Below are 23917 nucleotides of genomic sequence, written 5' to 3' on the forward strand. Positions count from 1 at the left end.
GTTCACCCTTTACACACAGATTTATGATGCAATATCTGATATGATGGCCAGTTTTTTCTAGATTGTAAAATGTATGTTGGACTGAAGCTGATTATATAATGTACAGCCCCTCCAACACACACACACACACACACACACACACACACACACACACACACTCACACACACTCATGCACACACACGCACACAAACAATAATGGAAATCGCCAGAGAAAGCAGCTGGAAAGTTGCCATCTAATGATTCAACCTGACATAATGATTCAGCATTTTGTGTGGCCTCATTCAAACCCAGGCAAAGATTACAAATGGCCCATGGTATAATACACGAGATATACGCTGTATCTTTGAACTTTGATATCTTGTAAGTGAACAGCTGCACATCAGGATTCGGCGCAGGCCGAACCAGAGTTTCAAATAGCAGACAAAGCATGTAGTGGAAAACTGGCAGGCTTCAGTGAAAACACATCAGCGGCACACAGGACAAGTGCTGTGCAGCTCCACAGTGTATTGTGGCCGCGCTAACAGATGGCAGATGCACTGTGATGGTTGCATTGATAAAAACAACAAGGCTCACAGTGACAGGAAGCTGCTTACATCAGCGGGCCACAGCAAACAAGGGGAAACACTGAATTAAATGGAGAGATTCCATGTAAACAAGCTTGTTTGGTGAGCCTCATGGGTTGGCAGTGGAAAGAGTTAATGGACTGGATGATGCGAATAGTTGTCAGCAGTTTAAATTATTAAAATGGTACCAAAATACAAGCAGTTGGTGGCCATATTGGAGAGACTGAATTTTCACTTATTTTGAATTATTTTTCAGTTACTGCTGTTTACAGTTTATTGGTATTTCGAGAACAAAAAGGGTACTTCAGATAAAGTTAATATCACCATCTGCTGCAAAGTAGAGCTGCAAATACTAAATCTGTCCCTGTTATACTGCTGCTCTTCTGTTACTGCATGAGAAGTAGAAGAACAGTTTGTAAGATTCCTGAAATGTCTCATCGCAGGAGTGTGAATGTAATGCTGTGAACTACTGTATTTTATTGATCAATGAATGTCCGATGCTGAGCCAGTTCTTTCCTTTTCCTTACCTTTCTGTTTATGACATCGACATTGCATGGTTTGCTTTTTGACTGGGCTGCACACACACTCGTGACAGCCTAGGAACACTTGTGTCCAGTTGTGGCGTACAACCATGCAAAAGCACAGCATCAATGTCATATGGGAAAAAAAAGAAAGCCACATCATGCTTGAATGTCTTCAAAATGCTTTGCTTTTCACTCTTCTATTTTGTCCTTTTCCTTGTTTTCCTGCACCCTGTCCCTCATTCTAGCCCTAGAATCAGGTAAGAAAAGAGTAGTAGTTGTAGTAGTAGTATTAGGCAACATTAGCTGTGACTTGTGTCCCTCCCATGTGACCCCCTGAACTATCTAACCCCACACTCATAAACCGCTAACTCAAACCACAAGTCATCCATTCCACATTGGTGCCTTCCAGTGTTGCTGTGACTCTGTTTATGGTTGCAGATTTGTCACTCTGTTGCCGTCACGTGTTGTATTTTGAGACCCATTTAGGCGATCGCCATTCATCTTATTTTATCGTTGGCATTAAAAAACCCATCATATCTGCAAACTGTAAATGTATTTATTTTTTGATGCAGGTGTGGAAAAGAGGCAATCTTGCTGGAAATGGGAAAATAAAAGCCGCACCTTTTTTCTTTTTCTTTTTCTTTTTTTTTTTTTTTTCTTTTTTAGTTGTGTGGCCTAATCCCTTAACTTTTTGATGTGGCTTTTTATCAAGTGGCACTATATTTTGATAGTGCCCCTGAGTGTAACTTCCAGGGATCAAACACATCCGTTTGTTCATAATCCATCCCTTTTATCTGCCCTATTTATGTGTTAGCAATTGGAGATGTCCCAGCATTACTCGGGATGATTCTGGAGGTTAAATCATGGTTTGCAGAGATGGAAACTTTACTGTGGAATTTAGAAATCCCCCACACACATCAAGGAGAGACACTCATACACAGATGTGTTCACGTGCAAACACTCACATGGACGCACAAAGACTCAAACAGTTGTCTCTTTGAGTACACGCAGGCGCCTCGCTAAAAACATAGCACCATTGCACTGCAAAAGCTCAGCTCTCAGAAGCAAGAAGAAAAAAAAACAAGGAAATATTACTTAAAATGAGCAAAATCATCTGCCAACAGAGCTGGAAAATTTCACTGGCCAAGATTTCTAAAACAAGAAATTGAGTCTCAAAGAACTAAAAACAAGAACATTTGTCTGGATGCAAAGAAATTCTGACTTCGACAAAGCAGTTTTGTACTTGATCAAACAGCTTTGTGATTCTGGACATTCAAGTTTTAAGCGCTAAATCAGCATCAGTGATAAAATGTAGAAGAAGCTACACTGTCTTATTAAGATAGTTAAGGTCAAAAAACCCTGAAAAAGTGCCTGGTAAGAAGATCTTGTCAGACAAAAAAACAAGCGTATATTAATTTAGGATATTTCGTCTTACTTTTTGCAATATGGTGTATTCATGGGAAACAGATGAAAACATGAAAAAAGTGCATTTTACAACAAGGCAGACTTGATCTGCGAACAGTAAAATGAATGGAGTGGTGTGGAAAAAGGAAGGGAGGTGACGGAGAAGGATGGGGGTAAGAGGAAGGCAGCAAGGTAGAGAAAACGTGGAAGAAGTCTTCCTTTGAGTGAAATGAAGGGCGAACACAGTCGAGTCCGAGCAGCATGGCTCTGAAATAGAGCTAGCGCAGGCAGCATTAAAAGCAGAGTGCTGGTAGGGGCCATGACATGCAGAAATAGAGGAAATGGAAAAGAGGGCATATTTAGGGAGGAGAGGAGGATGGACAGAATGAGAAAGAGGAGGAAGCTGTGAAGAACAAACAGAGTCTGGCTATGAGCAGTGGGGGGGTTTGGGGTGGGGGGTGTGGGTCGTAGCACCGCGCTGCCATGCCAGCGAGTCCATTCAGGCCATGCAGAGTTGCTTGGTAACTTCGATGGTGGGGTAGGCAGGCTGTGCTGAATAAAAGGCTTCTCTCTGTGCTGAATAGTGTGCCCACTCAAACACGCTGAGCTCTGCATTTTCTCCCCCTCGCTCTGACCCGTCCGCCCCCCCCCCCCTCCACACACACACACACACACACACAGGACACATCCATACACACATACAGTAATACACTCTGACAAAATAAGGCACAGAGCTGTCTGCTTTGTCTCTGGGATTGTGTCTTTTTGGACGCCCCTCAGAGTGCACGAAACACATCGTATATGTTCTTCACATGTCTCTACACACACGATTTCAAGTGACTGTGAGTTCGCACAAACATTTTAGCGCTGATCAAATCCCCGTAGCAAAAACAGCACAAGAAAAAAAAAAAAAAAACCCTGAAAGGAATCTACAGCACCGCATCGAGTGAGTGGCTGCAAAAATAGGCACACGTCACCACACGCACAGCCATAAAGCAGACTGCAGCAAGGCAGACAGAAAAGACCAGCTTCCCTTTTGTATGTTGCTGCTCCTTGAAACAGACCTTGAAACAGGTCTGGGTCAGCTGCTAATCTTAGAATAAAGCGATGTCGCTCTTCCAGCTCAAGTGGGATTTAACAGTTTGATATGCTTTGGAGTAAGTCTTATTTCTGCTGCTGTCAATAAAAGAGCTGCACGGCGACTTCTTGCGACTCTCACCTGGCAGCCAGGTGCACATCTGCACAGTCCGCTAATGTGTCATATGTTATCATTTAGATAGACTTAGTTACATCCGTGTTCGTGATGCACGTCGACCACGCCCTCACGTAGAAATGATCTTTCAGTCTCGTCCTCTTTCCCTTCTATCTCTTGATGCAAACAAACTGACCTCACACTCATTTCCATCTCTGAATAACCTGCTGCAGTATCTGATCCTTGCTCAACCGCGGGCCCTTCCGCTTCTCTCTATTTTCCACTTGTCACTGTAGGACTCTCTCTGTCCAGTAAGAAAACTGGTTCCCTGGAGGTTGCATGTAGTAATGGATTCCTTGCTTTTTGTTTTATGTCGTGCTCCCCTGCCCATCACTTGTTGTTGCCCGCGGCTCTGGGTTGCGTGGTAACATGTAGCCTCCGCTCCTTCAGTTCGGATAGGTCCAACACACTCAACCGGAGCTCCTTCGCACGGGACAGCATGATGATTGAAGAGATTCTGGCCCCCACAAAGGACACGGTAAGATCCATTCCTTGTCCTCCTCATGTTTTCTGTGCTGTTTCTCGTCCGTTTTCACTGTTTATACCAAACCTGATTCTCTTTCTCAGTCTCTGATCACCTTCTTTGGTGTCTTTAGCTGGCGGTTTTTCAAGCTTTAGCTGTCTTTTTGTCAGTGGCCTTGTGAAAACAGGCTGAGTAGAATTATAGCAGGGAGCAAGGTAGCTTTCCTTGTCTTGCACAAAGGTCATAACAGAAGCAGTGCTGATGCCGTGCTTGCTTTTGCCAAAGTGCTGAGGGTGAGTGTACAGCACCTTGACGAGGAGTTTATTCAAACTTAAGGGCTTTGGGAGGCCCCCCCTCTGCTTTCTCATGGAAAAAAAGCTCTGCAGAGCTTGTCTCGTCTGTCCAACACTTGTTTTGACGGCGAGGAGTGAAAACAGGACTGTAACCTCTTACATTATGAACAGTATTAGTATTATAACCTACAGTGACAAGATCACTCAAGATCACAAACTATACATGGCCAAAATATGCCCTTACCTCACCTCTCTTCTTTTACAGAATGAGCAAATGTCTTGGACTTCTAAAGAGCTTCCCATTAAAGTGATATGTAACTGAAAATACACGGTTTCAGTTCCATCGTACTATAATCTGCTACATATGATCTGTGAAGTTTGGGTTACAGTCACACCTGCTACTATCTATAGTGTGATTGAATGAATTTAGATGCCTAAATCTAGTAGGTCGGTCTCATCTTCACAGAGATAAGATCATGTTTTCTTTAGTAGAAATTGGATCCTTTAGTGAAATAAAGCACCATAAATCACTCGTCTGGACCACACAGTGGCCTCAGCGTGACTTCTGAACTGTCTCTCTTCTCCCCTAAGCTTCAGAGTGTCTGTAAAGACATTTCCTACTTGGTTGACCCGCTCAATAAGGTATAAAATGTTCATGGGTGTCAGACTCATTCCTCACTTTTTCCGTCGCGGTGGTTCAGCTCACATTTGTCTTGAGTTTTGGTCTTTGTGTATTTGTTTGTTTTGGGTCTGCGCCACTCTCATCTCATTCCATTCCGACTGTGTTTTGTTGAATGGTCGTTCTCGTGCTGCTTTATGAGTTCCCGTGATTCACATATATAACGATTCATTACAGCTGATTTCCGTTTGTTCATTGCTGCACATTTCAGTGCCACAGCACAGTTATAGTAGCTCATTTACTGTTGTTGTCTTTTTGTCAGACTGTGGTCAGACTGTGGATAATGGCGACAAGTTTTGTTGAAATGTTAGTCAAGAAGCTGTAAATGTTATCAGCTCATTGCTCCATACCATGCATGACTCCAGGGTTGTGAAAAAAAGAAGAGAGGGTCACAGCTGTTAACTGTTACATCCGTGCAATGATTAATAACTAGCTTGCCTCTGTCTCCCTCTCTTCGTTCTGTTTTGCTCAATCATTTGCCTGCGTTCGATCGTTCTCATCTTCTCCATCTTGACTTTTCCCTCTTCATCCTCGTTGTTCTTCACGCCCCTCGTTCACCTTCAATCTTTGCTGCCTTTCCTCCGTCTCTATCCTCTTCACCAGCACCTGGCTGTGACCAGAGACTACAGCTCGGAGTGTATGCGGCGCTACAGCTGGACTCCGGACACCATGGACCACAGCCACAACACTGTGTCCAGCCCCATTCACTCCGGGTAAGAACAGCTGCTCTGTCTCCTCTTATCGGTCAAGATATATTGTACCAGCACACATTAACAACATGCGCAAGCTCGGTGCATGTATACAGGCACATGAACTGCTTGTACATCCACCGGTTCAGAAATCACACATTTTATATGCTTACCACACACAACTGTTGTATTGTCCTTTGTTCTCCCCCTAAGAGTCAATATTCAGCAAACCCTGCAGCACTGATGCAGACAAGGTGCAGGGCTGTGGGGGACTTCTGCAGTGCTGCTACTGTACACATGACATTACAGCAGCAAACAACACAGTTCATCCTCCAAAGCGCTCATGTCATACCATAAGTCGAGGGACATGTTCCAGAAGTCACCCGGCACGTTCGCTGACGCGCTCTATTTCTGTCATCGCAGAAACAAAGTGCAGACTCATGGCTCATACGCTCCATTTGTTTAAACTGATAAGATTTTGCTCTCATGTGGTACTTTGAATATATGACGCTATCAAATGTTAACAGTGCTGTCTTTGCACAGAACTTGATGCATCCTTTTGACGATGTTCTTCTCAGAAATGAAATGCTGGGATCTGTCATGTGCAGTTTGGGTTCTTTATTTCTATTTTTGTCTCATTATCACGTGTGTGTCTGTCTATTTATATATTATTTTTGTCATTTTGTCCTCGGTGCGTTTATGTTTTCCGTTCCCTTGATTTTCCACCCCTGTGGTTTTGAATCTTTCTTTGATCTTCAGTAGTTATTACAGATCCCAACAGTGACTGAAACTCTGATACTAAAACTAGGTTCTGGGGGTTTGCCTCCTGCATTGCCTCCATGTGTTTATTTTGCAGCTTCTCCTCCCCGCTCCCTCAGTATGACTCCAGGTGATGACTGAGTTCGCTGCTTTCACCCGTGATGCCGCAGTGATGTCACTCACTCCTCCACCTCTGTCTCCCCCGCTCATCTCGTCACTCTCTCTCCTCCTTTTAGCCTTCCTCTTCCTCCTCCAGTCTGTGCTCACATCATCCGTGTGGTCTGGTGTTTCATTTGCACTGCCTAGATATTAGAAGTGTGTAGTCGGCGTGTTTGGAATTCTTTCATTGATGTGCCATCTCTCTCTCTCTCTCTCTCTCTCTCTCTTTCTTCCTCAAAACCTTACAGGCTATTTGCAACACACAGTATAGGAAAAGCAACCAATAACACAACACAAGCCACATCTGGCTTTAGGCATAAGGACTGCTCATAAATAGTGCATAAACTAATTTTTTTCTAAGCCCACACCCCCACTCCATCCTCACTCTTTACTTGTGTCAATACTTATATTAATGTCGTGCCAGTGTTCTTAATTTGAAGAATGGGACACATCGCACACTGTATTAATCACATTAACCCGATGTTGGTGAAACATCTGTGCAGGTGTTTAATATTTGATCACTGAATGCTGCTTTAGGGGAACTGAAGCATTGGCAACAGTCTCACCTTCAGCCTCAGAGCTGGAAACTAAACTTTGAACTTTATTAGCACCCTGTTTAGTTTCAGACAGCGTTTTATGTTCTGAATCGAGGCAGGTGAAGGTGAGAACTGCCAACTTTCAGAACTCAAAGCATCTTTTTTTTCTGTCGTTCTGCCTTTTGCTCTTTCTCTATTTTTTTCTTTTCTCCCCTTTCCTTACTTTTGTTTGGGTGTACGGTGATCACAGCATGGGAATCGTCCTCCTCACTTGTGTCCATGGTATGGCTTCTGTCTATCTTTCTCTCTGTCTGTGATTTCTTTTCCTCCTCTGACATCGTTCTTCTTCATCTGGCAGGTTCTTGGTCAGCTTCATGGTGGATGCCAGAGGTGGTTCCATGAGAGGCAGCCGCCACAATGGCATGCGCATCATCATTCCCCCCAGGAAGTGCACGGCGCCCACACGGATCACCTGCCGCCTGGCCAAAAGGCACAAGCTGGCCTACCCCCCACCCATGGTGGAGGGAGAGGGCCTGGTCAGCCGCCTGGTGGAGGTCGGACCAGCTGGGGCTCAGTTCCTTGGGTAGGACGTTTGGGACTTCTTTTTTTCTGTGTCGATGAGTTGCGGTTTTCAGCAGAGCAGGGGGCGAATCACAGAGGATATTTTTCAGTATCTTCTTAAAATATCATGACTCAGAGAATGGTTATGGATTAGAGTGCAGCTAATTAACCAGAAATTCTCATTAAAACAGACAGCCTTTCTCAGATAAACTTTAGTTTATGGTTTGAGTATTTCCTCAAACTGTGTTTTATTGTGTTGTACTGCCTCTTTCAGGCCTGTGATTGTGGAGATCCCTCATTTTGGTTCCATGCGGGGGAAAGAGAGGGAGCTGATCGTGTTGAGGAGTGAAAATGGTGACACGTGGAAGGAGCACCAGTCTGACGCCAGACCAGAAGACCTCACTGAGCTGCTTACTGGAATGGATGAAGGTAAAGGAAAGGTTGTTCAGCGTGGTCCAACTGTTAGATCAAAGACAGGTTTTTTGTCCCTAATATGGGCAATATGTCAGATGGTGACCTGGAAAGTCAGATTTTCACTACAGAAGAATGTTTTTCTGTTTTATTAAATCTGTTTAGCCTTTTTAATGTCTTCTATTATAGTGACACTGACCAGAATGTCATACCTCAATATGACCTTACATTGAAATGCATTCATAAAGACAGAGTGTATATTTAATGGCTTCGTAGGAAAGAGATAATAACAATAAACGGCTGCTTTAAATCACATTTCTGAAAGCGATGTTTTCTGTCACAGAGCTGGACAGTCCTGCTGAGTTAGAGAAGAAGCGCATTTGCCGCATTGTCACCAGAGATTTTCCTCAGTATTTTGCTGTGGTGTCGCGGATCAAGCAGGAGTCTAACCACATGGGTCCTGACGGAGGCCTGCTGTCCAGCAGCACCGTGCCCATGGTCCAGGCCTCGTTCCCACAGGGGGCGCTCACCAAGAGGATCCGTGTTGGCCTGCAGGTACAGGAGGACTCCGTGGATCAGCTCAAATTTAAGCTGTTTCATGACTTTGCATTTTTGTTGCAAAAAACTGTTCACTGACTTATTATTTATTTATACGTGACCTATTTTTGGTTGAATATTTGATTCCGCCTCCATCCTTTCATTTCACGGAAAGTTCAGGAAAAGTTTGACAGACTACTTCTCAAAGTTTAATCAACAAACAAACATTATGGTTCTCTTTCTGTCTTCCTGTGTTTGTGTTTAGGCCCAGCCTGTGCCAGATGACATGGTGAGAGCGGTCCTTGGGAACAGAGCCACCTTCAGCCCCATCGTCACTGTGGAGCCCAGGAGGAGGAAGTTCCACAAGCCGATCACGATGACAATCCCTGTTCCCCCTAGATCGGCAGAAGGCCATCCCAGCGGCCACCGAGGCGACTCTGCACCCTGCCTGCGTCTGCTCTGCAGCATCACAGGCAAGTAGCCCTCGAAATAACTAGAGCATGACAACGCCGACGCTGCCTCTATCCATCATGCTTCTGCAGGACTAACTAGTTTATTGAGTAGTTTCATGCAAGTAGTTTTACAGTCATTGTGCACTTGATGCTAATAAATGTTATTTGAGACACCAGGCAGTTGTTTATCCATTTATTATACATGAACCAGAGTTAGCAACTCAGAGTCACCATGAAGTGAATAGCCGTGGGCACATCAGGCCTACTTTGATGTCAGAAGCTACTGATCGATGGAGGGAAGATGAAGAGCTGAGAAGATAAAAGGACGAGGATTATGAAAGCTAAAACAGTGGCCAGGCTGGAAAGGCAGTGAGCTCATCTTTTGGCTGCTGTTTCACACAGGAGGGACGTCCCCTGCCCAGTGGGAGGACATCACCGGGACCACACCACTGTCCTTTGTAACCGATTGCGTCTCCTTCACCACAAATGTGTCGGCCAGGTGAGACATGCATACACAATATATACATTTGATATTTTTGTTGTTTTTGTATAATTGTAAACTAAATATCTTTGAAGACCTGTGAAATTAATCACTGAGGAAATAATTAGCAGATGAATGGCTAATGAAAAGAGTAGTTAATTGGAGTCCGACCACTTACTCTATCACTGGAAGATACAAACAGTAAATGCAAGGAATTTTAAATCTACGCTCGAAGACATCTCAGAGGGCCTCAAAATGTTGACAGTGCAGAACTGTAAAGCAACGGGAAGTTGGCAGTGAAGCTATCACAAGAGGAAAACTCAAATGACTGTCAGTTGGCACTCAAATGGACAGTTTTTACTTCAGCATCTCCTTTTTTCATAAGCAGAGCGAGTTCTCCTCTTGTCTGTTGACCAATAACATGTATTAACATGTTATTGGTTTTTCTCCTCCAGACTCTCTATTTAAACAAATATTTTTCTCTGTGGCCCTGCACACTAACACCTCCTTCCTTACACATTTACACAAGCGGTACAACATCACATCAACCGCACATTGTTGCGGTCTGCCTAATAATCAGGCTGCTAAACTGACCTCAGCACATGAACTCCTTGCTTACGGTACGCAAAGTCATGAAGTCTCTTCCTAACCAGATTTGAATCATGCGGCGAGTGTGCAGCCTGATATTAACTAAACACCCTTAGGTGCTCTGTAATTAGATTACTACACAGCTGTCATGTGTTCACCCTTCAGAAGAACGACCCAGCTTGTTTGATTTATTCCTTAAGATGGTCACTTGTCCCGAGAAATGTGTGATACAGAAGTGGTTTGAATGTGCAGTGCAGATTTAGGCTGTTGCTCACCTGGCTGACTTTCAGAATTAATCCCCCCCCTTCTTCTCCTCTTTCCTCCGATCTCTCCTCAGGTTCTGGCTCGCAGACTGTCACCAGATTCCTGAGACGGTGAGTCTAGCGTCTCAGTTATACCGGGAGCTGATCTGCGTGCCGTACCTGGCCAAGTTTGTGGTGTTCGCCAAGATGAACGACGCCATTGAGGCTCGCCTGCGCTGCTTCTGCATGACAGACGACAAGGTGGACAAGACGCTCGAGCAGCAGGAGAACTTTGAGGAAGTGGCTCGGAGCAAAGATATTGAGGTGGGCTTGTATGTTCACGTGGACTTGCTAACGCTGCAATAAGTGGGTCTAACCCGCAAATTCCACCGGGCACGGCTGCATCGTGTTCTGGCTGTGACATGGCTGCTCAGGCTGATCGCAGCCGTTCCACACAATGCTTGTTTTTCCAACAGAAGCACCGCAACACGTTTCAGAACAGCGGCTCTCCACTCTGCTCCGGGTAGAATACCCATCCAGTCTATTTTTGACGGAAGCTGCGTCAAGCTGCACAGATCAGATTGAGCCAGGCAGGAAGTCAGACACAGGAACGGCATAGAGAATCTGGTCCACTTTCAAAATAAAACACCCTGTGCTGACTCTCAATCATATATCATCAATAAACAATTAAAACAAGCAAAAACAGGAAGCTATTTAACTAAGCAGCCCACTCACCTACGATAGAAGCACAAACATCAGGCAGGGAAACTGCTCTGCTTCTGAAACACTCAGTGGGATATGAGGCCGTGCGGAGGAAAGAACAAAACCACATCCCAGCGAAGCCCGGTGGAATCTCTGTGTAATAAACTGAAAAATTAACTGAAAAATCCATTATATTGTATTTATGTTGTTTATTTGGGGCCAATTAATTTCTGTAGGTTCTCGAGGGCAAGCCTATCCATGTGGACTGCTATGGCAACCTGTCTCCTCTCACCAAAAGTGGGCAGCAGTTGGTTTTTAACTTCTACTCCTTCAAAGAAAACAGACTTCCTTTCAACGTGAAGGTATGAAATGCACCCTCTCTCTCTCTCTCTCTCTCTCTCTCTCTCTCCCTCTCTGCTAGTAGTTACTGTCTCTTGTTCACTCTGGTTGCCTTGCTGATTGAATTATGTCCGCAATCATCATCCTTTCCTCATTAGCTGTTATTCATAGCAGTAGGAATTTTCCTGTGAAAGAGAAAATACCACAGTGTCTTACTGCAGAATGAAGTGAAAGTGAATGTTGATTATTCTCTCAGATAAGAGAAACACTCTGTAACTCAACTTTTGCCCTAGTCTTTTAATGTGCATGCCCACTCAGAAATTGATCCTCATATCTTTGTACTGTATGTCAACCCCCCCCCCCCCCCCCCCCGAGTTTTTCACTCAGCTGGGTTGTTCTTGAAATTCTTGTCGCGGTCGACTCGTGATGCAGCCTTTTTGCCGTCTTTTGCAGATCAGAGATATGGGCCAGGAGCCGTGTGGCCGCCTCTCCTTCCTGAGAGAGCCTAAAAGCAGCAAAGGCCTTCCACAGACTGCCATATGCAATTTGAATATCACACTGCCATCCCACAAGAAGGTAGGACCACCATGTCTGAATAGGTCTTCCTTTTAGGCCATATCACATCACCTACATGTAAATGAAATACAGAAAGTGTCCTGATATCAAGAGAAGCCATTGAAGTTCATTTGGTCTAGAAATGACTGCCTGCTGCTTGTGTCTTTTATTAGTGTTAAAGCCTGTGCCAGTCATTGGACTCCCACAACGTACACATGCAGCCACACCATGCTTTGTTCTATCGCCTGGCTTAATGTGGGCACACACCAATTCTGCAAAAAAAAAAAAAAAAAAAAAAAATCCAGACACTTCTCATTCGTATGTTTGTTGTGGTGTTGATGGATCACAAGAAACTGAAATTATTTTGCTTTTGCTTTTGTTACGTTGCTGTTTATTTTGTATTAATCCCAAAGATTTTTTCTGATGCCTTTTGTTGTTTTTGCTGCTCCATTTTCATCCCCTGAATTTCGTTTCCACCTCCCCGCTCACTATAACGTCCCTGCTCTCCATTGTGTCATCTTTCTCCTCTCCTGCAATGCATCTTGGAATACCACAGGATATGGAGTCTGATCCTGATGATGAGGTAAAACAGATTCTTCATCATCACATGGAACTGCTTCTTCTTTGTCGTCCTTTCTGTTGGCTTTACTGCAAATGCTGTAGTAAATACGCGTGTCGCAAATATTTTGTCTCAGTACGGTACCTTGGTGTGAAAGATGCACGTTTTCATGAACACAGCTACGTCATTGCTGAAGTGACCCCTTGTAGTGCACGAGTGGAAATGGCAGTTGTTGTAATCAGCAAGGATTTATTTATTGTTGTCTTCATCCCAAATCCACTGGAGCCAATTGCTGTGCCACGCCTCAGCTTGTTTTTCATCTCTCTTCCTTTCCATACATGTTCCACAGGATATCACCATGTCTCCATCCTTACTATTAACTCATAGGAAGTTTCGCACAGGACTATGGTATCTTTTTTCGGGCTAAAGATGAAACCCTAACGCTTATCATTTGTCTACTTAGTCATTTTGTTGTATTTGGGGTTTCCCTTCTTCACCATTGTCCTTGGCTTGTGTTTAACGAAGAATATTAACTCTCTCAGCTGCATGTCAAAGCAAAAGTTTGATCAAGGGGAGATAAGGCTGTTTCTGTGTTTGAGTATTTACATTATTTGTAGTGACCATATGTGTTATGTTCCCTCTACATAAATATATCAACCCACTCGTCAGACTGAATGTTGATATTGGACAATGCAGCACCCAGTTTATGTTCACTGACAGGATTTTTGAATGTTCAGTGCCAACATGAAAATATATATCCTAAAAACAACCACACATTGCAACTACGGTGTGATTACAGTATGGTTAAAGTCAGGCAAGCTACTTGGTTAAAGCTTGCAAAAGGTTGTGGTCATACTTTCAGAAACCAACATTGATTCTCTGAGAGGGAACTTTGGTCACAGCCATGAAAGACACACTAGACTCACATCCATCACACCAACCTCCACTCCTTCACTTTCCACTTTGTTACATAAAGGACACACTACTAACTGCATTGGCACTAGATGTTGGTGCATACTGTAAATCATCTAAAAGAATTGTCCAGTATGAACATAATTCCTAGAGACTTGGCTGAATATGCACCGCTGTCCTAATATTAAAATTTGACCCAATTACCACTATTGTTTGAATTTTAAGAAAGTACCATATCACCACATTTAATGATGACCTGAGGAAGGCATCTTCATGATATGAGGACATTCGTTTGAGATACCGGACCTATCTTTTGCCCATGCTTACCACTTACTGGAGTAGGCCTACAGACAAAGCACACATTGTCTGTAGTTATTTCATTGCAATGACATTGAGAAATGCAGTGAGTGAAGAAATGCAGGAAAACAGTCTGTTACTCCCCAGAGTAGACACTACAGTACACCTGCTGTGCCTCCTCGTGCCAGGACTAACAGCATGCACTGAGTCACTAAAAACAGCACAGTATTCGTGCACTGCAACAAAGTTAACAAGTTAACATTATCATTTAGACCTAATTCTGATAGATTAGAATAGCATTTCACAATATTTTTATGTTGAAGCATCTTTTGTTCTTTTTTTGTTTGTTTCAGACTGAAAAGCCAGAGCGACGTCATACCTTTGCCTCCTTAGCTTTGCGTAAGCGCTACAGCTATTTGACCGACCCAGCAGCGAGTGAGTTTGCCATTTTCACTTACATGAAATTTTTAATTGATTTCAGATATTTATGTGATTTTAATCAGCTTTAGTGTCTAAAGGTCCCTTTATACAGTGTACACATTTTTTTCATATACCCATAGTATAGACAGAGATCTACCTGACAAAACATGTTCATCAATCATTTATTCTATTCACCTGACATATACTCTTTGAACATCTGTCATTCATCAAACATTTGCATGGTTTACTGTGTGTTACGCTTTGCTTACCCACCCCATGTTGAAAAATAGTCTCCCTCTTTCAACTGTTATGTCATTTTACATTTGTGGAAACACTGGGATTCAATGTCTGTCTGCTCATTTATCATTTGAACAAAAAATGTTTTAATTCATGTTGAATAAAAATATTCTTTTGAATTGTTCTCATTCTTTTAATGGCCATTTCACTCTTATTGGCTTTAAGATTGTGTGCGGCTGTGTATATTAATGTGGAAACAGGTTGCACTTTACATTAACTTGATTGATTTTTCTACAATATTTTATTTTTGCCATTTACAAAATATTGGGATACATTTCCACACAGCCATTATATATTTAAGGAACAGATTTCAGACTACGCTTTGTGTAAAATCAGATCACAGATGTTTTAAAAACTCTGAGGTATTATCTTTTGTTTTATTATTCCAACCTTGTCTGTCTGAGCCTTACTGAAATCTAAAATCTTGTTGACATTGATTTGATAAGATTTAGAATATATTCATAGGTAAATCTTGGCAATTATTGATTAAACTGAAAACAGAGGACGTACTGGACAGGCCTGAATGGCTGATTTATTGTTACTTTTTGTAAAGTGCAACCTCATATTTTATTTTAAGTTATGACCAAACAAGTAAAGTGATATTTTTTTATTATTGGTATGCACTTATGGGGTCATCTCTGGCATTGAAAATGAACCAAATGAAGGATAAACACGTCAATCAAACATGTACAGTAAAAGGCACTGTTGCAAGGAGGCAAATACTGGAAAATAAGCACATCAAAAGTCAATGGAATTATGTTTTTTTTTTGTTTGTTTGTTTGTTTTCATTTCACTTATTTTTTTTGTCAACTCTACCATGTCAAGCGTTTTTGTTCCTCTACATGCTCTATTGTTTATTGGGTGCATTTTGTCATTAGTCATGATTTTAGATCATCATTTGTCATATCATCCTGGGTTTTTGAATAAGGGCCTTTCTTACATTTCATGTAAAATTTGTAAAATTTTGTCTTGCTCCTGTGAATGATACTGTTTCTGACTGACTCAAATTTCTCTTTCTGGTTTTTATGTTTTATTTCAAATTATTTTCCGTTACATTTTATGTTTACTTCCTTATTGCTTTTCATTTAAATTATTGTTGAAGAAACAACTGATCGAAGCTCGCCGAGAACACAGCCTTCTAGCTACCCTCACAAACCTGTCTTTTCAACGAGATCTTATCAGGCGTGGTCGCCTGTTCCTGTCGCCGTCCCTGGCCAAGCCAAGTCTGGGTTTGGCTCCCTCTCCAGTTCGTCATCCAACACGCCCTCTGCCTCTCCATTAAAGTCTGTCTGGTCCATCAACTCTGCCTCCCCCATCAAGACCAACATCCCTGGATCCCCTGCCTCTTCTGTTAAGTCAGTTAGTGACATGGCCTCTCCCATCCGATCTTACAGAACCATCTCCTCTCCTATAAAAACTGTAGTTCAGCAAGCCCAGTATCCAGTCCAGGTCACCCCCAGTCCCCTGGCCTCACCAGGTAAAAGTGCCCCAGATTCGATATCTATGAAAGGACTGGCTGCATTGTCTGCTAGGACCCCTCCTTTAACTGCCTCTGGAGGAGGAAGCCCTCTTCTTGAGAGAACATCCATAGGCCTGACACCACCAACCTCTCCTAAATCTTCTCTGAGTATGTTCAGTTCACCTCTGCCGTACAAGACTGTTATGGCGGGCTCTAGTGGCACAGCATCTTCCTCCTCACCTATAAAAACAGTCCCTGGTCTCTCATCTGTGCGTTCCTTCGCTGCAGATGCTATCGGCCCTGCAAGAAACCTGTTCTCCGCTCTTTCATCACCACTTAAATCCAACACCTCTCCAAGTGCTGCAGCTCTGATCAATGGAACTGTGTCACCTACACAGTACCGCTCTTCATCCCCTACATCTCATCTCACAAGCAGTCTGCAAGAGAGAATACAAGCAACCACCAATGCTGCGACTACAAGTGTCAACGCAGCTTTTGATGAGGTTGAAAAAACATTGAATTCTTGTTCTGCAGGCTATGGCACATTGAAGTCCTTGTCCTCCTCCGCATCCTCCTCATATCAGTCTATTAGATCATCAGCTTCTAATTCCCTGTATGCATCTCTAAGATCCTCTCCTAATGCCACCACCGCTGTAACATCCAGCACAATGACTGTTCCAGTGTACTCTGTTATTAATGTGCTGCCAGAGACCCATTTTAAAAAGTTACCTGAGGTGTCCAAGTCAGCTGCTGCACTTCTGTCCCCACGGAAGACCATGCACCCTGAGGTGAATGCTCAGTTGCAGTCTTCCTTTGCCAGAACTCTTTCCCCTATCAAAGCCCCTCTTTTCTCTGCTGGCCTGAAATCAAACACCACATCACCACTGTCATCCAGCCAAGAAATTCTGAAGGATGTAGCTGAAATGAAAGAGGACTTGATACGTATGTCAGCCATTTTACAGACAGACCCAAATTCCACAGCCAATAAAGGATTTCAGTCTGATTCTCCCAAAGAGGCTAAGATAGAGGACGAGGAGCCATATAGGATTGTGGAGAAAGTAAAACAAGATTTGGTAAAAGTGAGTGAAATCCTTGCTAAAGATGCTGTGAAGGATGGTAGAGTTTCCCTGCCAAGGGGTTCTTTGGATGACATACACTTCTCAAAAGTACAAGTTGAACAACCACCAAGTAATTGGAGTTATCCACCAAGATATGAGACTGTGGTTCCTCAAACCAAATCAAAAACAATACCAGATAGAGATTTCAATCTCTCCAAAGTAGTTGACTACCTGGTCAATGATGTTGGTGGCAGCTCTTTCTCCAAAATGCCTGAAACAAAGCATAAACCAGATGAGGGCAAGAGAGAAGGGGAGGGCAAGGAGAAGCAGAAACGTGTCCTGAAACCCACCATAGCAGTTCAGGAGCATAAACTCAAAATGCCGCCAACAAACATGCGCTCTTCAGCTTCAGACAAAGAGATCAGTAAAGTAGCAGATGCACTATTTGGAGCAGATACTGTGCTTGAATCCCCTGATGATATCTCACATGAACAGGATAAAAGCCCGCTCTCAGACAGTGGCTTCGAGACCAGGAGTGAAAGGACACCCTCTGCCCCTCAGAGCGCAGAAGGCATGGGCCCCAAGGCCCTTTTTCAGGATATCCCAGTTCCCCCAGTGATCACTGAGACTAGAACTGAGGTTGTCCATGTCATCAGGAGCTATGAGCCCCCAGAGGACAGCAAACAACCTGCAATGGAGGATGTACAGCCTGTCAGATATATTGATTCAGATGCTAAAGGATCTCTGAATCAAGCTACAACTCCAGAACAGAATAAATGCTACTCAATAAAAGTCAGCCCTGATGAAGATCCAATGGGAAAGGGGATGAGGGTTAAGGAGGAGACTCACATCACTACCACCACTAGGATGGTGTACCACAAACAGCATGGCAAAGAGGCAGCATCGGAGAGATGTGAGGAAACTATGTCTGTGCATGACATAATGAAGGCCTTTCAGTCAGGCAAGGACCCATCTAGAGAGCTAGTTGGACTGTTTGAACACAAGCCTGGCAATGAGGAAACATCACAAAGGGTCCTGGAGGACATCAACTCCAAACCTAAAGTTGAAAGAATAATTGAGGTGCACATTGAAAAAGGCAATAAAGCAGAACCCACGGAGGTCATCATCAGAGAGACGAAAAACCACGCAGAGAAGGAAATGTATTACTATCCAGGGAATAGACTGGAAGAAGAGGAGCCTGAGGAATCGCTACCAGTGTATCTTGACTCACCCAGAGTAAACACACCCATGTCACAAGAGGAAGACAGTCGTCCTAGTTCAGCCCAGCTCATGGCAGATGACTCTTACAAAACACTAAAGCTACTTAGTCAGCAATCTGTTGAGTACAATGAGGATGAATCATCAGAGCTTAGGGGAGAGTCTTATAATTTTGCAGAGAAAATGCTACTCTCAGAGAAATTTGACCAGTCTCATTCTGACACAGAGGAATACCTGAGAGATAGGTCTCGCTTCCACTCACCAGACAGAAGCAGTCACAGTGAGGGTAGATCAGTTGGGCCAAGGACAGAGTATGTCTTCAGGTCGTCAAGAAATGTGTTTGACAAATCTGGAAGAATGGCCAATGTTGATGATAACTTTGACAAGCTGACACTTTTGCAGTATTCTTCTGAGCCTGGTAGTCCAAAGCAGTCTGTTTGGATGCGTGTGTCAGATGACACACAGAATAAGGACAGAGAACAGCTTATCTATGAGGACAGAGTGGACAGGACTGTAAAGGAGGCAGAGGAAAAACTCAGTGAGGTCTCTCAATTCTTTCGCGATAAAACAGAACAGCTCAACGATGAGCTCTCATCTCCAGAGAAAAAATCTCGTAGACCAGACTTCAGAGAATCACGGTCAGGGCCCAGTTCTACACACAGCAGTCCAGAGAGGTCAGCCTATAGGAATGGGGGTAGTGGGGAAGAGTGGAGCAGAGAAAGGCTCAGAGACCGGTTCAGCTCCAGCGACAGGAAATGTGCCAGCTTACCGAGCAGTCCAGAGAGGAGAGTATTGCTGCAGTACAGCGATTCAGACCGAAGAAAACAAGGAGATGGTAAATCACAGGGAAGCACAGGTGAAAGCCCTAAATCTTTTCAAATGTCCTCTTCCAAAGTGAGTGCAGCAAGGTTAAAGTTTGAGCAAGAGGCTCAAAGGCAAGATAGGAGTCCTCAGGGTGGCCAAAATTCAAATCCTCCTATTAGGAAACTCCAGGAAAGTAGGCTACCAGTGTATCAGGTGTTTGCTGGTTCAAACATTCCAAAAACTCCAGATAGTCCAGGAAACCAGAGGAGATGTCTTGATAGCCAAACAAGCAACTCCTCAACCAAGAATGAGACCAGTGGAAAAGATAAGGAAGAGAAAAAGTTATTCAAAACTTGGGAGAGCCAAGAATATGGCAACTATAAGCCCCAATCTCCCAAATTATCTCATTCTTTAATCCATGATTCCATGAAAGATGGCAACAATAGTGATTCCCAAAGACAAGAAACCACCAAGAAAATAATCTACACAGAATTTGTTGTCCGAGAAAGTCCAAATAGCAATGATAGTCTAAAAAAAAACTCGGAATCACAAATTCCTGTAAGAAAGCCATCTAATTTCCCAGAAAATCACAAATCCACCACTATAAAATTAGATGCCTCTGTTGAACCATATGAGAGGTCTCATATACCTACATTAGCTAGAAATCGGTTACACAGCAGCTCTGAATCAAACAAGTCTACTCATGGATCATCAGTGGGAAAATCCACAGACTCATCAGACAGTAGCCAGTCAAATGTAGTGTGTAATGGAGTTGATATTGACCAAGTAGAGTATTTGGATCAAGTAACTCCAGTAGTAGTCACAGAGGGTTTCAAAGATATTAAACCCTTACCTGTGTATGTTAGCATCCAAGTGGGAAAGCAGTATGAGAAAGAAACAGCCTCGGGACAGCTGGGAACGTACAAAAAGATAGTAAGCCATGAGAGTAGGACAGTGCATGAGACTAGAGGTGCATTTTACACTGTCAAGCAAAAGCAGTCTCCATCCCCTCAAGGAAGTCCAGAAGATGACACTCTAGAACAAGTGACTTTCATGGACAGCTCTGGGAAAAGTCCTGTTACCCCTGAGACCCCCAGCTCAGAGGAAATGAGTCTGACCTCAAGAACACCAGACTCTGTGATAGGCTTCATGCCTGGCATGCCAAGCCCTATCCCAGAGGAGTCTGAGGAGGAAGAAGGGAAGACCTTCATCTACAAGGAGCCCTCAAAGGAAAAACCTAAGCTAGCTTCCTCAGAGAATTACAGTAAAAAACAGGATGGAGAGAGACAGAAGCCAAAGGAGAAAAGACTGGCTTATATCGAGTTTCCACCTCCTCCTCCTTTAGAAACAGAGCAGTCAGACCCTGAGAAAAGGGGGTCATGTGCTTCTTCTGAGGCAGAGACCGAGATGATGGAGGTCAACCTCCAAGAGGAGCATGATAGGCACCTCTTAGCCGAGCCAATCATCAGGGTCCAACCCCCATCCCCTATTCCCCCTGGAGCTGATAATAGCGACTCTAGTGATGACGAGTCTGTCTTCCATCCCATCCCTGTCAAAAAGTACACCTTCAAAATGAAAGAGGAGGGAGAGAAACGCACAAAACAAAAAAAACACGAGAAAAATGGAAATAAGGAGTCTGGAATCAATGGTGTTGTAAAGGGGGAGGATGTTGACTTTGACCAAAATGGCAATGACCAGTCAATCACAGACTGCTCTATAGCAACCACTGCTGAGTTCTCCCATGACACAGATGCAACTGAGGTAGACTCTTTAGACGGGTATGACCTTCAGGATGAGGATGACGGACTGAGCGAGGACCCCAAGACATCTAGTCTATCCAATGATGGAAAAACAACCGACCGCTCATTTAGTCAGTCAAAACTCGAAGTGATAGAGGAAGAGAAATGTGAGGAAGGGGGGGATAATGGAAAAACTAAAACCAGCACTTCATCAGTGAAAAGCAGTGGGGATGAAAAAGATTATACTCTTGAAGGAAGACATCCAGATAGGCAGGGTTTTGGAGAAAACTACTTTGGCTACCAACTTGAAGAAGAGCTGAATTCAACCTTCAAAACTGTTGCCACCAAAGGACTGGACTTTGACCCCTGGTCCACCAAAGGGGGTGATAATGATGGAGTTTTTGAGTCCAAAACAAAAGAGGAGGACCCCAAGCCCTTTGGGTTATCGGTGGAGGACAAATCACAGGCTACAACACCTGACACAACCCCCGCACGAACACCGACTGATGAGAGCACACCGACTAGTGAGCCTAACCCCTTCCCTTTCCACGAAGGGAAGATGTTTGAGATGACCCGCAGTGGTGCTATTGACATGAGCAAGCGGGACTTTGTTGAAGAGAGGCTTCAATTTTTCCAGATTGGTGAGCATTCCTCTGACCCTAAAACAGGGGAAAAGGGGAGAGGGGGCAAGATCCTGGGGGTAATTTCCTCCCAGTCAAAAACAGGGGAGAGGGCCACAGTAGATGGGATGGTGAAGGTTATAGATACTACCACAGACAGCAGCACTACACCAACAACACCAGCAGCAACAACAGCAAAATGCAGCCCTGCACAGCCTGGCAGTGACACTGGCTATACTGGTACTGATGCCCCCACCTGTGAAGCCATAGCTGAGACCGCCTCCTCATGCACAATCACAGCCTCTAAGGTTGACCCCAAATTACGCACTCCTATTAAAATGGGCATAGCTGCCTCTATAACTGTGAAAAAAGACTCAGGGGATCTCACTGATTGTAAAGCTGAGATGTCAGAGGGTCAGATGGTGCCAGAATACATCAGTCTTGAGGGTCAGTGTACAGAAAGCCAGTCGAGTAGACATGCTGAGCCCAAGTTAGAGAGAAGAGATTACCCTTCTGAAAACTGCAACAACAATAATAACCTTGAGTCCTCCAGCGTTCAGGCCAACTACATTCAATGTGGTAGTGTGGTGTTTAATTTGCAGTCCTCCTCTGAACCCACTCTTCAGAAAGCTAGCAGGATAGAAACACTGTGCTGTAGGGATTTAGAAGAGAGAGTAGAAGTACACAACAGCAGTCAAGAGCAGGAATTGAAAAATGAAACAGTTAAAGAAAGTGAAGTGAAGCAGCCCAAGTCAAGGCTCCCAGTGAAAGCATCAGGATGGTCATTTCACACACAGGGAACAGCCATAGGCAAACAGAAGCCCAAACAAGCAGTGACCGTCGAGGTCAGGAAAAGAGGAGAGCCAGCCATAGCCAAAGTAGAGCCCAGGTCTAGAATACCAATCAAAGGTGTTAAAAAGAGCAGTGCTGCTGCCACAACTAGCTCACTTGTTTCAGTTCGGGTTACCTCACAGCCAACAAGGGCACTGGACACAGACAGGGCAGTCATACAGTTGCCTGCACGGCTACCACTGAAGGACAGGCATCAGGTCAGCAATGTCACAGTTGAGGGAGCATGTAGACAGGACAGACAGGAGAACCCTAGCGAAGTTTGTAAGCGCACCATCGAATACTTTAAAGGCATTAGCGGGGAGACGCTAAAGTTGGTGGACCGCCTGTCAGACGAGGAGAAAAAGACGCAGACAGAGCAGTCGGAGGAAGACAGCACCTCCCGGAGCACCTCTCTGTCGGACGCCTCCCAGCCTTCCCAGCCCTCCCAGCCCTCCCAGCCCTCCCGCTCATCCAGGTCTGGTAGAGGTTCGAGGGCTGAGGCCGGGGCCGCGTCCGTAAGGGCAAAGGTGGCGACGACGGACAGGGCCTCCGGCAGTGAGAGAAGCAGGAGGAGTAGGCGGACTGGTGGGAAGGAGGGCAGTCAGGGACTCACAGGGTCTCGAACGCCTCCCATCGCGGAGATCAAGCCTAGTTTGTAAAACTTTCACACTATGTTTAAAATACATCTATATATTTATATACTTCACTTTTAGTTGCATGACATCGTTGTGATCGTTTAATGGATTGACTGGAATGCCTGTGGCGTGTTTACATATTCTCTTCAGAACAGTAGCTGTCATTTAAATTTATTTCTTTTTTGTCATTGATGTACTGTCAACTGTATTGTCCTTGTTGCAAGATTCTCTTTCCTCTGTTCCCCTCTTTCAACCCTTTTTAACCTCCGTATAGTAGAGTGAGCATGCCAGTAGTAGTGACTGGTCCACTGGCACAACCAGTCCCTTTTTTGACAACTCCCTGGTCTGTCTGTCTGTCTGTCTGTCTGTGCGGGGTGGCTACCAAGTTAATATAGTGGTTTGTTCTTAGAGAATTTTTCGTGCTATAAATTGTCATTTAAACTAACTAGTGTTGGCAAAGAACACACAAAAGCGTCTACGCATGTTGACATTTTAGATTCTAACATAGACCTTTCCACCCTATATTTGTAGAACAACGAGTCTGTTGTTGAGAGTCATGTTATGCTTTGTTTTGTGTGGTTCTCATGACAGTTACTGCCTGCCTAGAGGATACATACCACAAACAGTCACAGAGCACCACTTACTCTATGAACATATTTAAGTTGCCCATAATGTCTCTAATGTGAAATATCCTTTTCTTGCCATCCTGGGGAAATAATTGAACCTATAGTACAACTATATTGAAGCTATACTCCAGTAACCAATGTAATGTTAACATTTTTAACACTATCTTAATTAATGTCATTAATTCTGCTGAATAAGTGGCCAGAAAAGGAAAATTAAGCACATGTTCATTTTTCACTTACATTCGTGTATTG

General features: G+C 43.9%; 1 protein-coding gene across 43 annotated transcripts in view; it reads left to right on the top strand.

Annotated features, from left to right (window-relative positions):
* LOC143328042 (ankyrin-3-like) overlaps positions 1 to 23917 on the top strand; it is a 125633-nt gene that overhangs the window by 89158 nt on the left and 12558 nt on the right. For 12 of the 43 annotated variants that reach the window (XM_076742895.1, XM_076742896.1, XM_076742917.1 and 9 more), the window contains exons 25-40: positions 1334 to 1345; positions 4120 to 4222; positions 5092 to 5142; positions 5783 to 5892; positions 6725 to 6757; positions 7681 to 7905; positions 8158 to 8312; positions 8638 to 8849; positions 9097 to 9304; positions 9686 to 9782; positions 10690 to 10918; positions 11533 to 11658; positions 12089 to 12211; positions 12747 to 12773; positions 14312 to 14393; positions 15778 to 23055. In XM_076742895.1, coding sequence (XP_076599010.1) covers positions 1334 to 1345; positions 4120 to 4222; positions 5092 to 5142; positions 5783 to 5892; positions 6725 to 6757; positions 7681 to 7905; positions 8158 to 8312; positions 8638 to 8849; positions 9097 to 9304; positions 9686 to 9782; positions 10690 to 10918; positions 11533 to 11658; positions 12089 to 12211; positions 12747 to 12773; positions 14312 to 14393; positions 15778 to 23055 — 9071 coding nt within the window. Of the gene's footprint in view, positions 1 to 1333; positions 1346 to 4113; positions 4223 to 5091; positions 5143 to 5782; positions 5893 to 6724; positions 6758 to 7680; positions 7906 to 8157; positions 8313 to 8637; positions 8850 to 9096; positions 9305 to 9685; positions 9783 to 10689; positions 10919 to 11532; positions 11659 to 12088; positions 12212 to 12746; positions 12774 to 14311; positions 14394 to 15777; positions 23056 to 23917 lie in introns of all 43 variants that reach the window. The other 31 variants (XM_076742897.1, XM_076742911.1, XM_076742899.1 and 28 more) reach the window with 13 other exon arrangements.

The sequence above is a fragment of the Chaetodon auriga genome, chromosome 11 (assembly GCF_051107435.1).
Source record: "Chaetodon auriga isolate fChaAug3 chromosome 11, fChaAug3.hap1, whole genome shotgun sequence".
In the NCBI taxonomy this organism is placed as follows: Eukaryota; Metazoa; Chordata; class Actinopteri; order Chaetodontiformes; family Chaetodontidae; genus Chaetodon; species Chaetodon auriga.